This window comes from Echiichthys vipera (assembly GCF_963691815.1).
Source record: "Echiichthys vipera genome assembly, chromosome: 13".
Classification (NCBI taxonomy): Eukaryota; Metazoa; Chordata; class Actinopteri; order Perciformes; family Trachinidae; genus Echiichthys; species Echiichthys vipera.
The window spans coordinates 26492867-26506350 of NC_139838.1; the positions used below are offsets into that span (position 1 = coordinate 26492867).

At 41.9% G+C, this 13484-nt stretch overlaps 1 protein-coding gene across 4 annotated transcripts in view; it reads right to left on the reverse strand.

Annotated features, from left to right (window-relative positions):
• Window positions 1-13484, reverse strand: part of col11a2 (collagen, type XI, alpha 2) — a 49699-nt gene that overhangs the window by 5079 nt on the left and 31136 nt on the right. For all 4 annotated transcript variants that reach the window (XM_083925879.1, XM_083925878.1, XM_083925877.1 and 1 more), the window contains 39 exons: window positions 13174-13227; window positions 11677-11721; window positions 11539-11592; window positions 11305-11349; window positions 10534-10587; window positions 10373-10417; window positions 10216-10269; window positions 9861-9905; window positions 9634-9687; window positions 9373-9480; window positions 8694-8747; window positions 8541-8594; window positions 8342-8386; window positions 7269-7322; window positions 6845-6889; window positions 6652-6705; window positions 6394-6447; window positions 5621-5674; window positions 5279-5476; window positions 5081-5134; window positions 4736-4843; window positions 4525-4632; window positions 4359-4412; window positions 4158-4211; window positions 3648-3755; window positions 3467-3520; window positions 3301-3354; window positions 2991-3044; window positions 2813-2866; window positions 2587-2694; window positions 2354-2407; window positions 2191-2244; window positions 2040-2093; window positions 1594-1647; window positions 885-992; window positions 712-765; window positions 378-539; window positions 226-279; window positions 35-70 (listed from right to left, as the gene is read on the reverse strand). In XM_083925879.1, coding sequence (XP_083782005.1) covers window positions 35-70; window positions 226-279; window positions 378-539; window positions 712-765; window positions 885-992; window positions 1594-1647; window positions 2040-2093; window positions 2191-2244; window positions 2354-2407; window positions 2587-2694; window positions 2813-2866; window positions 2991-3044; window positions 3301-3354; window positions 3467-3520; window positions 3648-3755; window positions 4158-4211; window positions 4359-4412; window positions 4525-4632; window positions 4736-4843; window positions 5081-5134; window positions 5279-5476; window positions 5621-5674; window positions 6394-6447; window positions 6652-6705; window positions 6845-6889; window positions 7269-7322; window positions 8342-8386; window positions 8541-8594; window positions 8694-8747; window positions 9373-9480; window positions 9634-9687; window positions 9861-9905; window positions 10216-10269; window positions 10373-10417; window positions 10534-10587; window positions 11305-11349; window positions 11539-11592; window positions 11677-11721; window positions 13174-13227 — 2610 coding nt within the window. The remainder of the gene's footprint in view (window positions 1-34; window positions 71-225; window positions 280-377; window positions 540-711; window positions 766-884; window positions 993-1593; window positions 1648-2039; window positions 2094-2190; window positions 2245-2353; window positions 2408-2586; window positions 2695-2812; window positions 2867-2990; window positions 3045-3300; window positions 3355-3466; window positions 3521-3647; window positions 3756-4157; window positions 4212-4358; window positions 4413-4524; window positions 4633-4735; window positions 4844-5080; window positions 5135-5278; window positions 5477-5620; window positions 5675-6393; window positions 6448-6651; window positions 6706-6844; window positions 6890-7268; window positions 7323-8341; window positions 8387-8540; window positions 8595-8693; window positions 8748-9372; window positions 9481-9633; window positions 9688-9860; window positions 9906-10215; window positions 10270-10372; window positions 10418-10533; window positions 10588-11304; window positions 11350-11538; window positions 11593-11676; window positions 11722-13173; window positions 13228-13484) is intronic.

A 13484-nucleotide genomic window follows, 5' to 3' on the forward strand; every position in this document is an offset into this window, starting at 1 on the left:
TATCGGGGTACAAACACTCTTCAAGTATACTCACAGAAGATCCTTTAGCTCCTTTGATACCTTGAGGACCCTGTAAAAGATATAAAGCTTTAGTGTAATGATGGTGACCATCCTTCAGTGTTTTATGTCTGTCACTAATTACAATGGAACTTAATAACATGTTGGAAACTGAGCCAAGAGAAAGAAAAAAGTGAGATGGCACATTAAAAGAGTACAGGCACTCACAGGCAGACCAGGGGGACCAGCGGGGCCGAGGGGACCGGTGCCTCCAGACATTCCCTGTGATAAAACACGAGACATGACAATAGTAAACATAAATTGGTATTACATTATCAATGTGAATAATGGTGGTTGAGTGGCCCTCAGGTTGGACTTACAGACTCTCCCTTTGATCCAGAGGATCCCTGAGGCCCAGGCATGCCTCGGTCTCCCTTCTCTCCCTGCTCTCCTGGGGGTCCAATGAGACCGATAAGACCTGGGTGTCCCTTCTCTCCCTTGGCACCAGGTTCTCCACGCAGGCCAGGCAATCCAGGAGGTCCCTGCAGGAGGAGAAGAAGAGAAAGAAAAGGAGACGAGGAAGACAGCAGAGAACAGGAGATGAGAGAGGATGGAAGGGATGGAAGAGATGGAAGTTTATTTTTTTTACTGAATGTTGTGCATGTCAAAGACGCAGAGTAGATACATGACAATACAAAGGCATTGTTGTCTTACAAGAGGTCCAGGTGGTCCTTTCTGTCCAGCCAGTCCTGGAGATCCTTGCTCACCCTGAAACAGTTAGAAATGCGTTCAGCAGGTGGCCATCCACACATCACTTGTTACTTAAATATTGCATTAGTTAGTGCTTTCATTAACAAATAAAAAAACACATTTAAATGTTTACTGACCACTGATCCTGGGAGTCCTCTGAGACCTTCTGTTCCTGGTTTTCCTGGTTGACCCTGGGGCCCGACAGGGCCAGTTTTTCCTGGGGGGCCAACAGCACCTGAGTCTCCCTGTAAATGATGAAAAATAACATGCATTTTATAACAGTGTAAGTTAAACACATCAAAGAGAAAGAGAGGTACATTCTCAGGTTGCAAATGTTTGTCAGAATAAAATCAGATTCAGTGTTTATTCTGAAATCATTCAGAGAACCAATGACAATAAAAAGAGGAGAAGTCAGGCTGTCACATCATGTCATATTTTGGAGTAACACGTGCAGAACAGTCTGCACTTGCTAAAAGGCTCAATGGCAGGTACATGATCATAGAACATGGGGATGACTGATTTTTTCACTGAGGCGTCCGCAGAAGGTCACAATATATATTCTATGAGAAATAACAGTACTGCCAACCATCCTTTCGAGCGCACCCAAAAAAGTTCTGTCAGACTTAACGCACCAGAAGAGCATCTGGTCAGAAAACATCTCTTTATTTGTAGCACCGTTTGCTGTAACCCGCCCAACATGGCAGCACCCGTTGATTGCCCATTTGCCATACCCCATAGCTTCCGTGGAGTCAGAGAGACACTGAGAGACCCTGATCTGATGTCAGTTTTGTTGTATATTAATACCAATTTTGTATTGTTTAGAGTACTAAAATCGTCTGGACTCACCTTAGTTCCTTTCTCTCCCTGACGTCCCTCTGGTCCTCTTGTTCCAGCAGGGCCCTGGCAAATAAAACAGTGCATTAAAAAACCCCAAATATAATGTTTTCCATAATAAAATATCATGATTTCATCAAATATATAGCAAGAAAGATAACTAGATTATACTACACATTGAGCTGTATGTCAAATACAGGCTATTCCTCAACACTGGAGAGAATCTATATCACTTTCTGACTTATTCTGGGACATGCATTTCTGCAGCACTACCAGGTGCTTGTAAGTAAATGATTTCTTCTCCTTTTAACAATCAAATGATACAACAAAGGTTGACTTGGTGAAAGACTACAATTCAAGGAAAATGCTTTAGTCTGTGACATTGGAGGAAAGATGCATGATGGAGGAATGCATTCATTCATATTTTTTCGCGGTAGGACCAGCGATTGTGACCTTACCCTCTTTCCCAGGGGGCCGGGGGGTCCGTTCTCACCAGGAGGTCCAGGTGAGCCCTGCAATAGGATGAAACAGAAACAGCACACTGAGAACACTGAGGCATTTTTATCACAATTAATTTACATATCTGCATTGTTGCATCTTTTGACTTACAGATTCTCCTGATTCACCATCTTCTCCTCTCTCTCCCTTGGCACCATCTTGACCCTAAAGTAAAAGCAGATCAGGGTTAGTGTTTTTTTTCTTCGTCTTTATCAGTTAAGTAAAAATCCCGAGACAAGAGATGAGAATGTATTCCTAAAATAAGGGTACTCACTCTGGGTCCAACCTCACCAGGGGGACCAGGATCACCAGGGAAACCAACAGGGCCCTGGATTTGGAGTCAAAAACAAAACGTTAGAGGTCAAAATGTCACATGGATTCATGGCTATAAAATTAGGAGAATTTACAGTGAAAATCACTTTGTATCGTCTACAGTGGAATCTAAAGTCATTGATCTTTGTGGTCTGTGTGTGAGTGTTTGTGTGCATTTCACTGTTGGTATCGTACAGGGTTGCCTTTGGGCCCGTCGTCTCCAGGTCGCCCCCGTCCTCCAGCAGGTCCAGCAGTCCCAGGTTGTCCCGACTCTCCCTTCTCTCCGCGTTCTCCACGAGGACCCTGCAACAGGGGGGAACATACTCTGTTAACTCATGGATGCTATTAACCAGTCAGTAAAGGCACCGTCTCTTGATATCTCAACCCACAAGGTGTTAGTGTCAGACACTCAGGCACTCACCTTCTTTCCTGGCTCTCCTAAGATTCCAGGTGGTCCGCTCTCACCGGGTTCTCCCTGTGGAGCAAACAGTATTTCTGTTTCTTCTCAGGACAGTTTGTAATGAACATTTTATTCCTTTGGACACAAACTCATGCAGAAATACTGCAGGACTAATAGCTAAAATTCTTCATCTCTGTACCTTCTCTCCAAGAGGTCCAGGATTACCCAAACCACCAGGAGGACCTTGAGGACCCTGAAAAACAATTTAGACAAAACAACTAAATAATTCACATCAAAATGGAGTTTTTCTACTCACCTATGTAACACTGTTAGTATTAAAAGTATCTTGTTATAATCATAATTCTTAATAAGCACACCATGGCAGAGTGGTGGTTTGTGCTGTTGTGCCACCACATACAGTTTATGTTACAATAGTACAGTATCAGAAGGTTAACCCATGCAGATGACATATTGTTGTTATTTCATAAATAAGAGCTGTAAACACTCACATCAGCACCGCTGGGTCCAGCAGGGCCACGGGGTCCTGGAGGGCCTGGAGGACCCTGGAAACATAAAAAGGCTCTCGCTTTAATCATTGTTTATGATGTTATTGTGATAAATAAGAAGTGGCTGAAGCAGTCCTTGTGACTGATGCTGTGTGTTTGTGAAACTCACCAGAGGTCCAACATCTCCCGTCTCTCCCTTCTCACCTGGTGGTCCTGGCAAACCCTGCAGGACAGAAGGGAAAGTTACAGAAATTATTAGTTAGCTCGGTAGCTTAGCACAAGAGTGTAGCTCATAACCTGATCTAAATATTTATATCAAATAAACGTGAGTATTTTGTCTTTTAATTTACCTGCAGTCCGATGGGTCCTGGAGCTCCTGGGAATCCTCTGGTTCCCTCGTCACCTTTAGCTCCGAAAGGTCCCTGCTGGCCTCTTGGTCCAAGTTCTCCATCAGCACCCTGCACCACAGAAGAAGAAAAACAGAAATAAAGGCATAAGAGATAAGAGATAAGAAGATAAAAATAAGTGACCTGATGATAGATTGAATTTGAACTTCTAATCTCATCCATGACCAAGAGTCTCACTCCATTCATCCCTCATCCCTTCCTCTGAACCCTTAACCCCCCCCCCCCCCCCCACACACACACACACACATCTTCATGGCAATCCATCTACAATATGCATTAAACTATTCTAAATCCATCTCTGTTGATGTGGTCTTTGTTAGTGATTAGTGATACAATTTTATATATTTTATATTTATATATTTAATGAGTTCATACAACCGGGGACTAGGTTCAACCAAGTGGCACTGCAAACTCTTAGATTTTGTCTGTCAAAGAGTTAAGGATTGTACTTACAGCGGGACCAGGCTGACCGACAGGACCCATTGGTCCGGGTGGACCGGGAGGACCCTACCAACAAACAATAAACAAGCCAACAAACAATGAGCAAAACAACAAAACAGCAGTGATACGATAAACAGAGAAGAGATGTGTTTATTTACACAGATTAATCTGATAGTTTCTGAAATCTTAGGGGCTTGATGCAGCGTCACTCACATGCTCTCCTTTTCCTCCCTTGGCGCCCTTCTGACCGTGCTCTCCAACCTCACCCTGCATCCAATAAGAAACATCACGTCAAGTTTGAAACAAAGCACTGAAATGAATGATCATCACAACCCATGATAAGGTGTTTTTTTAAGTGTTGGTATGAAGAGTTACTGGCCTTGTCACCATCCTCTCCGGGTACTCCAGGTGATCCGGCAGGGCCAGGCAGACCCACGGCACCCTGCACTCCATCACGACCGGCTGGGCCAATTGGGCCTTTCTCCCCCTTAAAAAGAGAAGAAGAACAAAGAATCAGTAGTGGAATCTTACTCCAAATGTCAAGTTAAATGCGCCGCTGCACATTGGATGGAAATGTCAAGAATACGCACAGGAACTCCCTTCTCTCCAGAGGGTCCAGGAGGCCCCTGAGGGCCTGGTCTGCCAGGAGGTCCAACAGGTCCAGCAGTACCAGCTAGCCCCCTCTCACCAGGAGAACCCTACAAAGGCACAACATCATAAAGACAGTGTCGATTACAGCGGGTATTCATTAACTTAGTACTTTATTCTTCAGTGGGATAAACTGAGATAAACTGAAACTGTTTCATAACCACATCCATAAAACCCATAAAATCAACTATAGCAAGAAAACTGTAGTACTTTAACAGAGTGGGCTATCTGGACATTACTGTCATTTTTTCATTTCATAAATTGTAGTTAGGGTGTTTGAAACGTACAGCAGGTCCAGGAGGTCCGGCAGGTCCTTCACTTCCCTTCAGTCCTCCACCTCCCTGGAAGAAGAGACAGGAAAGAGATTCATCAGTAATCTTTTCACCTCACCTCTGCAAAACACTTTTATCCAAAGTCCGATTTACTGCTATCAAACTGATCGATATAAACCTGATGATCACTGTATGTCTCTTGGTCATACTCACAGGGGTTCCAGGCAGTCCTCTCTCTCCAGGGAAGCCTCTCAGTCCAGCGGGTCCATCTTTACCGGGGCCTCCGGGGGGTCCAGGGTCTCCCTTGGTGCCTTCCTTCCCTGAGGGACCAGAAAGTCCCTGCTCTCCAGGTGGACCTGGGGGTCCGGGGTGGCCGCGCTCGCCCATGGGGCCAGTCTCTCCTGATGGACCCTGGAGGATGGAGATGGAGAAGGCACAGAGGGGAAGAAGGTGTTGGGATAAAAGAAAAGAGGACACGTTGTTTTGTAGTTAAAAATGATTTGGTTTACTGTATCAGCAATGAGAACATTCTGCACCATGTTCGGAAAAACTCACCTGAGGTCCAACAACTCCAGGAGGCCCAGGTGGACCCACTTTACCTTGGAAACCCTGGAGGAGAGAAATGCAGTTAACTAAGAACCCACAAAATATTGAAATCTAAAGAAAGACTGAGTAGCGACATACTGTAATTGGTTCTTGCAGGTGCTGGAAATCCTTGAATTTTAATGTGGTGTTTTCAAGGATTGAAAAGTGCTTGAATTTTAAATAAAGGGCTTGAAACCACTTAAAATTGAGGTTTTATAGTTTGCTAAATTGACAAATTTTAAAACACAAAAGTTTGTAATGTTTCCTTCAATGTGTCAACCTTCTGTAAAATGATGTCATGAAACATCATTTTGGTGGTTTTAGCACAATAACATCTAATTTTATGACATATGTAATTTAACACAGCTGTAATTTGCTGAAAAAGTTTGAAAATGCACTTTGAAATGCTTGAAAAAGTGCATGAATTTGACTTTGGAACAAGGTCTAGGATCCCTGCTCTTTGAGTCTGACCCAGCGCCAAAGATTTCAAAATCAACAGAAAATGGTGTAAAACACAAATCTTATATTTTTTTCCCCCACAGTTTAAGAAACTGTGTGAAACAAAGATTTCTGAGTGACTGTATCAGTGATTAGAAAGGAGAAAGCTCCTGCACGCTGTTTGCTTACTACTGGTACAAGTCTGTTAGACTTTCATCAGGTCCATTTTTTGAAAGACTGCACCTTAAAAGAAATCCATGACTGAATTTACCATCTTTAAGAGTCAAAAAAAAAATACAACTTACAACTTCTCCTCTCTGTCCAGGGTGTCCGGGCAGCCCGTCCTTTCCTGGTGGTCCCTGTGAGGAAACATCAATCAACCGTCGTATATAAAGTAAATCTCCACCTTAGAGCTTTCGCTACAACCAAGAGGGAACGCAAAACCCATCAGCACGTTGAAACAATGTACTACATTTCTCTTATGACCAGCCATGTGATACCACCTTGAATGTACAGTATACAAACTCAAGAATCAGTCAATAAGAAACAAAACATTGTCTTACAGGAGGTCCCTTTGGTCCGGGGAAACCATTGGCTCCCTGAGGTCCGGGCAATCCCTGGAGAGACAACAACACATGATATGATAAGAACATGCAAGAATCCCCAATAGAGTCATTCAGAGTCTTGCACAGGTTTGAATATAAGCTCTGACAAAGTGCCACGCAGCAGTGCATGCAATGAAAATGAAGCACTCACCCTCTCTCCAAGAGGACCAGGAGGGCCATCACTTCCTGATGTTCCCTAACAGGCAACAAAACAACAACAACACAGTAAATAATAAACTATTGCTAACTATTACAATTTACAGGAAGGTTATTTTGAGGTAAAGATCTAAAGAAATATGTAAATGAGCCAAAGAAAGAGATAAGAGAAGATGAGCATATCAACATACTGTGCTGTGTGTATTTAAACTGTTTGGTGTCAAACTTTAAGAAGTTTTGAGTTATTAAATAAAAACTCCCAAAATATCCGGGTTTGAGGTTTTGATTCCATCGTTAATGATTATGATGTAGATGACAAAAACGATGAACGTGACAATCAACAGTAATTATCAGCGTCAAAATCATCATAATGGCACTCAGGAAGCTTTCTTTAGGATAAATTCACCGCGTAGACAAACCTTTGCTCCTGGTTTCCCAGTGGAGCCCCTCGGTCCTCTCTGTCCTCTGGGGCCCTGAGGGACACGAACAGGAAGCAGAATTAGTCAAAAACAAAGCAGACGTGATGCTATCCGTGATTACCTTGATGGTCGATGAGTGTTTTAATGAATCAATATCATTATTATCAATATTGATACCTTGACTTTAATACTGGTTTCTGTATGATGTATTTTTTTTTTACCAATACCAATTTAATAAAATTAATTTTAACAAAATTAAATTACATTACAGTGCAGATCTTTATATTTCTCTATCAGCTCCTTTACATCTACAAGACGTACACTGTGCACACACACGTTTGATCTATGTGTAACGTAGTGAAATGTTAGACAGCTAATCACCAATTCACTTTTATTTACAGTGTAAAACCATAATATGGACAAGACACTTTCCATATAGAGAAGACTACACTCTGATGTATTTCTGATTTACAGAGACCCTATTCAATTACCCCATGAGCGAACATGAGCAACATCGGAAACAGTGACTATAGTCAAATAGTAGAAATAATTGCAGTAGTATTAATGGGAATATGAATAATAGAATAGTAGTAGAAAGGGCAGCAGATGTCAAGCAGGACCACAGCAGCAGCAACTGTAACCGGCATGATCTTGGTACAAGCCTTCTGCATGTTCATTAGCTCACCGACACTGATGAGATTTACTACTTAGGTATTGAAATTTGGTACTGAATGACCAGGCATTAAAAAAAGGGATACTATGGAGGCAATGCCTAAAAGTATCAAAGTTCGGTACCCAGCACTAATGGTAACAGGTGCCAACAAAGCACATTTCTGACCAAAACCAATGATCACAGGTGAAACCGACTTGAAACTTTCAACCTGAGAGGGCAGTGAAAATCTGCTTTTAACTCTGGTGTTACATAACTTATATTAGCCCGAGCAGACAAAACTGTTTTTGTCCATCTGTGATCAACAGAGTGAAAGACAGATCAAAGACCATCATCTCACCTCTGAGCAGAAAATCTTCTACAAACTGAGTGAAAGAAAGAAGGAATAAATAGGAAATGGTACCGTTGGTCCTCTTTGTCCTCTTGGCCCTGATTTGCCACCAAGACCCTGAAAAAAGTGAAGGAAAAAAAACAATTGTAGACAGAAGTAAACTGTACATTACTGACAATATATGATCCACCAGTGTATCTTATCTGTTCATTAATCAGATACCTACAGTCAGTCTTTAATCTGAAGCTGAACCTCAGAGCCGTTAACTTACCCTTGTTCCCTTCTCGCCGTTAGAGCCGGGGAATCCTGGGAATCCAAGAGATCCCTAAAAAACAAATCAACTTCAGCACTGCTCCTGGTGATCGCTAGTCCTCCTGGATTAATAAATGCATCACTGAGGAGGATGTGTGTGTGCTTCTCTTACCTTGGGTCCTTGTCTTCCAGGATATCCAGGAAGTCCAGGTACTCCAAGTTTACCCTGAAATCACATGATGACATCGTTGATCATGATCCTTTAACTTGAAAGGGTCTCAACAACATCTGCAAACGGTTCAAATTCAGAAATGCTGCTTCTTCGCTGATCAACACCTGACTGTTTGAAGATACACCTGATGGCAAAGACAGAGCGAGTCTGATGAAGCAACGTGCCAAACATGTTTTGTTTTTAATTTAATCTGCTAATAAAATAGTGTCATTCCTACACTGAGTATGCTCAGGTACGCTTTAGTCATGTTAACATGCAATCAAAGTAACAGGAAATAGTCAAATGTTGTGTTGCAGCAACTAAAACAAAAATGAAAACACTTGTGAAATAAATGTCAGGTTTCACTCAAAAGCACGTGCATGTACATCCAGAAGAGGGCAGCACAGTGATTTTTCTGATTTTTCTAATGTATTGTCAAATATGAGGTCTTACCCTAATCTTAATAAAAATACAATATTTCTGTGGGTAATATCGACATTTGCAAAACAAAAACCTAAAATCCAATTTCAGGTGAACTTCACATGAAGTGAATGCTACATAAAGCAGGAAAATGATGCTCCTAAGGATGTCATAAACCTATTCCCCGATACTAAGAGCTAATCATGTACTCTGGTTGTACCTTCTCTCCAACCAGTCCAAGTGGTCCGAGCTCACCGGGGGGTCCAACGCGACCCTTTGGCCCCTCTGGACCGTCCTCTCCTCTGGGTCCTGATACTCCAAGCTCACCCTGTCAGCGGCAGACAAAGAAAAACTATCAGAATAAATCAACGCGATATAAAGAGAGAGTAATGACTCTATATAGAAATAACAATCATTGATCATTCAATCATTCTATCAATGAACTCATCGACCAAGCAGTTCCTCCATCAAGCTGTCTTACCCTCTCTCCCTTGGCACCAAAGTCTCCCTTAATTCCAGGGAAACCATCTTCTCCCTAAAAACACAAGCAAATCAAAAACGTACAGCACATATTCAGCACAACAGGCCTGTTTTTTTACATTTTTAAATTTGTTCTTGTGTGCTTAATAAAATGTACACTATTCAACTGTGATTTAATAGAGTTTTTCTTGTTTGAGTGGAAGTTTTAAATTGTAATGAATCACTTACCTTCTCTCCTTTGTGGCCCTTCAGTCCACGGATTCCTTGACCTCCCTGAAATTAAAACATTGCATCAATACGCTGATATATTAAAGGCTATTTACCTCCTACAAGGAGGTTATGTTTTGGTTTTGGTTTGTTTGTTTGTCTGTCTGCAGCCTGATTTTCATGAAACCATTACATTTCACAACGGAAACATTGCAAGGTGCAATGAGCTCTCCAGGTTCCCTTCTAATTAAGGCTTGTGTTGGTTCTGTTTATTTGCACATGCAATACAAAATCCTAAAAAGTAAAAAGTAGTTTAAAAGGAGCAAAATTCCCTCACAATCTAGAAACGTGTTGAGTAACTGAAAAACTAACTGACCTTGATGCCTCGAGGGCCAGGATAGCCGATAGCTCCCTGGGGACCGTTGGGACCCTGGAGAAAGAAAGAAGGACAAGTTAACACGATGAATAGCTTAAATTATTAGGCTTGTTAGATGGAAGGGAGCTGGTGTGATGGGGTCATGATTGACACAAACCTGGTTTCCTTTGGTGCCAGAAGGCCCCTCTTTTCCTGGGTGACCCTGAGGTGGGAAGACAGAAGAGCTCAAGTCTCAGGCAGGACATCCAGTGTTGGTGGATTCAACTTAATTCAGTTTTAATGATACAGACAAAGAAAAAAGAAAAGACACAAACGTACAGGAGGACCGTCAGCTCCAGGCATTCCTGGCAGACCTGGTTTTCCTGTGGGACCCTGGAGAAGAAGACAAGGTGGTCATGAGTAAGAGTCCAGAGGATGGTGGTGCTGCACTGTTGGGTAACAGCCATTAAACATCATAAGACAAATAAATTGTGCTAAAAACTGTGTAGCTACCAAGCTGACAGGTGGGAGCTGCTTTCTTTCTATTCTTATTGTGATAGAACCGCTATTATCAGTGTGTCCAGTCTTTATGGGTGGAAAAAAGGATGATCAAGTAATAAATGTATTGGTCAATATGTAAATCTCTAAAGTCTCTCCTAAACTGGTGCAGGGGCGCACCTTCAGGAGAGGCAAATGTTTGGGAATAATGGGAAAAAGGACACATTTTCCGTCTACAACTATATACTCACTTAAACCCACATTGCATTATGTGTCACTCCTATATCTGTTTTTTAAATAAAAGAAATACAGCAAATTGCAGTTACAGAGTGTTCTCCACATGCTGCGATAATGGATGTCTAAAACACCTGAAAGGGCTGAAGAGCTTAATGGACACCCTGCCTTTCCTCTTTAACATTTATCCTTCATGAATGAAAGGGTTTAACCAGTAAAATCATGTAAAACATATTAACTTCCTGTATCTTGTGGTAATGTGAACTGGTGGAAACAGCACAATCAAGGCTCAATGTAGAGAGAACGGAAAAATGTCTGTGCACTATAATGCAGTTACAGACACAGACAGAGACACAGTTTATATTTTTTGTATCATACTTTCTCTCCTGGGGGTCCGATGGCTCCCTGAGGTCCTGCCATTCCCTAAGAAAGAAAGAAAGAAAGAATGAATGAATGAATGGATAAATAAGTAAATACACAAACTCAACATTACTGTTTTAGTCTGTGTGCATGTGAATGCGAACGCTTGCTCTTTCACACCCAATTATTTGGTGAAAGAAGTTAATATCATAAGTATGTGATACTGTAGTGGCCAGATGTCCTTTGTCTCACCTGAGTTCCTGGGGTTCCCTGCTGACCTGGGGGTCCTGGCTCTCCTTGGGGACCCTGACAAAGTGAAAGACTGTTAGCACTGTTTTAAAAGTACAAAGTTACAGGATAATATGGTGGAAAACTTATAGTGACACTGACCAGGTTTCCCTTGGGACCGTGGGGCCCATCATTTCCTCGTACACCCTGAGAAGAAAAGAGGATGAACAGGGAAAAATCAGAAGGCAGGTCTGAACATAATTGATGTCCACAATTCAAACACAGTTCTACATCCTAATTGTTTACTAAGGTAATTTTTTTTTTACTTCAATAGGAACTGAAACTATCCTTGCTAGTGCCTTGCTCAGCGCCTCTCATTGCTAATATAGATTTTGGTGACGATGCTGTTGTGCATGTTTTGTGGGAAACAGCAGGCACTTAAAGCCTGCAGCTTCAAGAGGAACTCAACTGAACAAAGTGCATTAAGCGACTGTGAAGGATGGTAAAGTGATGCTGGCTCCTTATCTCTCCTTGAGGCTACAATAGCTGCTACCAGCATAACACACAAACCACACCTGACTCTGACCAATGGAAATTGTTGATCACAATCTTCCAGTCAATTTAATATTTTCCAGGATTATTTTTTAGGGCAAATTAAATTGATTAAATATTTCTTTCTTCTAAAGTACATTATATATGTTTCTCCTCTTAATTGTACCTTAATGTCTCTCGCCATCATTCATAATTATTATATTTAATGGTTAATTACTCTCAGTCTGCCATTGGTCAGTCTGAAAAGCTGCAATGCATTTTGGGGCGGTAGTGCAGTAACCTCACATCCGTACTCAGAAAATCCTGCTGTCTTATTAAATCTAAATGTCATTTTCTATGTGTTTATTTCCAATGCTTTTAATATTTTCACTAAACCATTTTGAATGACCTTGTTGTTGAAAGGTGCTATACAAATAATGAGACAATTATTTTGTCACTTAGACGTTCTTTATGCTTTTTTTCATGCTGAGTGACTTATTTCCAAGACGCGTATTAGCACATCTCTGGCAGACAAAAGATGAATAAGTCAAATCAAATTAAATTCTAATTCATTTGTCAACAACATCATGTGAGTGTAATTCAACTATGACTTTCTTTAATTGAGGACTTAACTACAAAATCCACATACTGTACCATGCAGTGGGACTCCCTACATAATCCATTTTACATCATACTTAGGATGAAAAGTAAGTTAGCATGTGATTCCCAACCGACCTGATGTCTCTGGTTCATCAGTTCTGATCAAAAAAACAGTGTCTGAGTCAGACGATGTTATCGGAGTGCCATGTTAAATTGACGGCGTGCTCTTTTTAAGGGCGAGCCTCAACCACTGCAGCCTAACATCTCCAGTACTCCATGTGTGTCAAAATGGATACTTGGGACTTGGCTGCCTAACTCCTGGGTGACACTTGGTGCGTTGGTTTGGTTCTGAGGCGATTGTGGGAACATTACATGTTCATTTTTAGATCACTGGATATCCCCGTCTGTATATCAGGTCAGAGGGTGTTGTTCCAGGGGGGGCTGTGGGTGTTCGGTGGTCACACAGGGATACAACAATGCTGCTAAAATTACAGCAGCACAATGTGGTTTGAAATTGTTTTTACTCACAGGAGGTCCAGAGATTCCAGGAGGACCTTTGGGTCCCAGCAAACCACGAGGTCCCTGGAGAAGAACACACACACACACACACACACACACACACACACACACACACACACACACACACACACACACACACACACACACACACACACACACACACACACACACACACACACACACACACACACACACACACACACACACACACACACACACACACACACACACACACACACACACACACACACACACACACACACACACACACACACACACACACACACACACACACACACACACACACACAGATCAGTCAG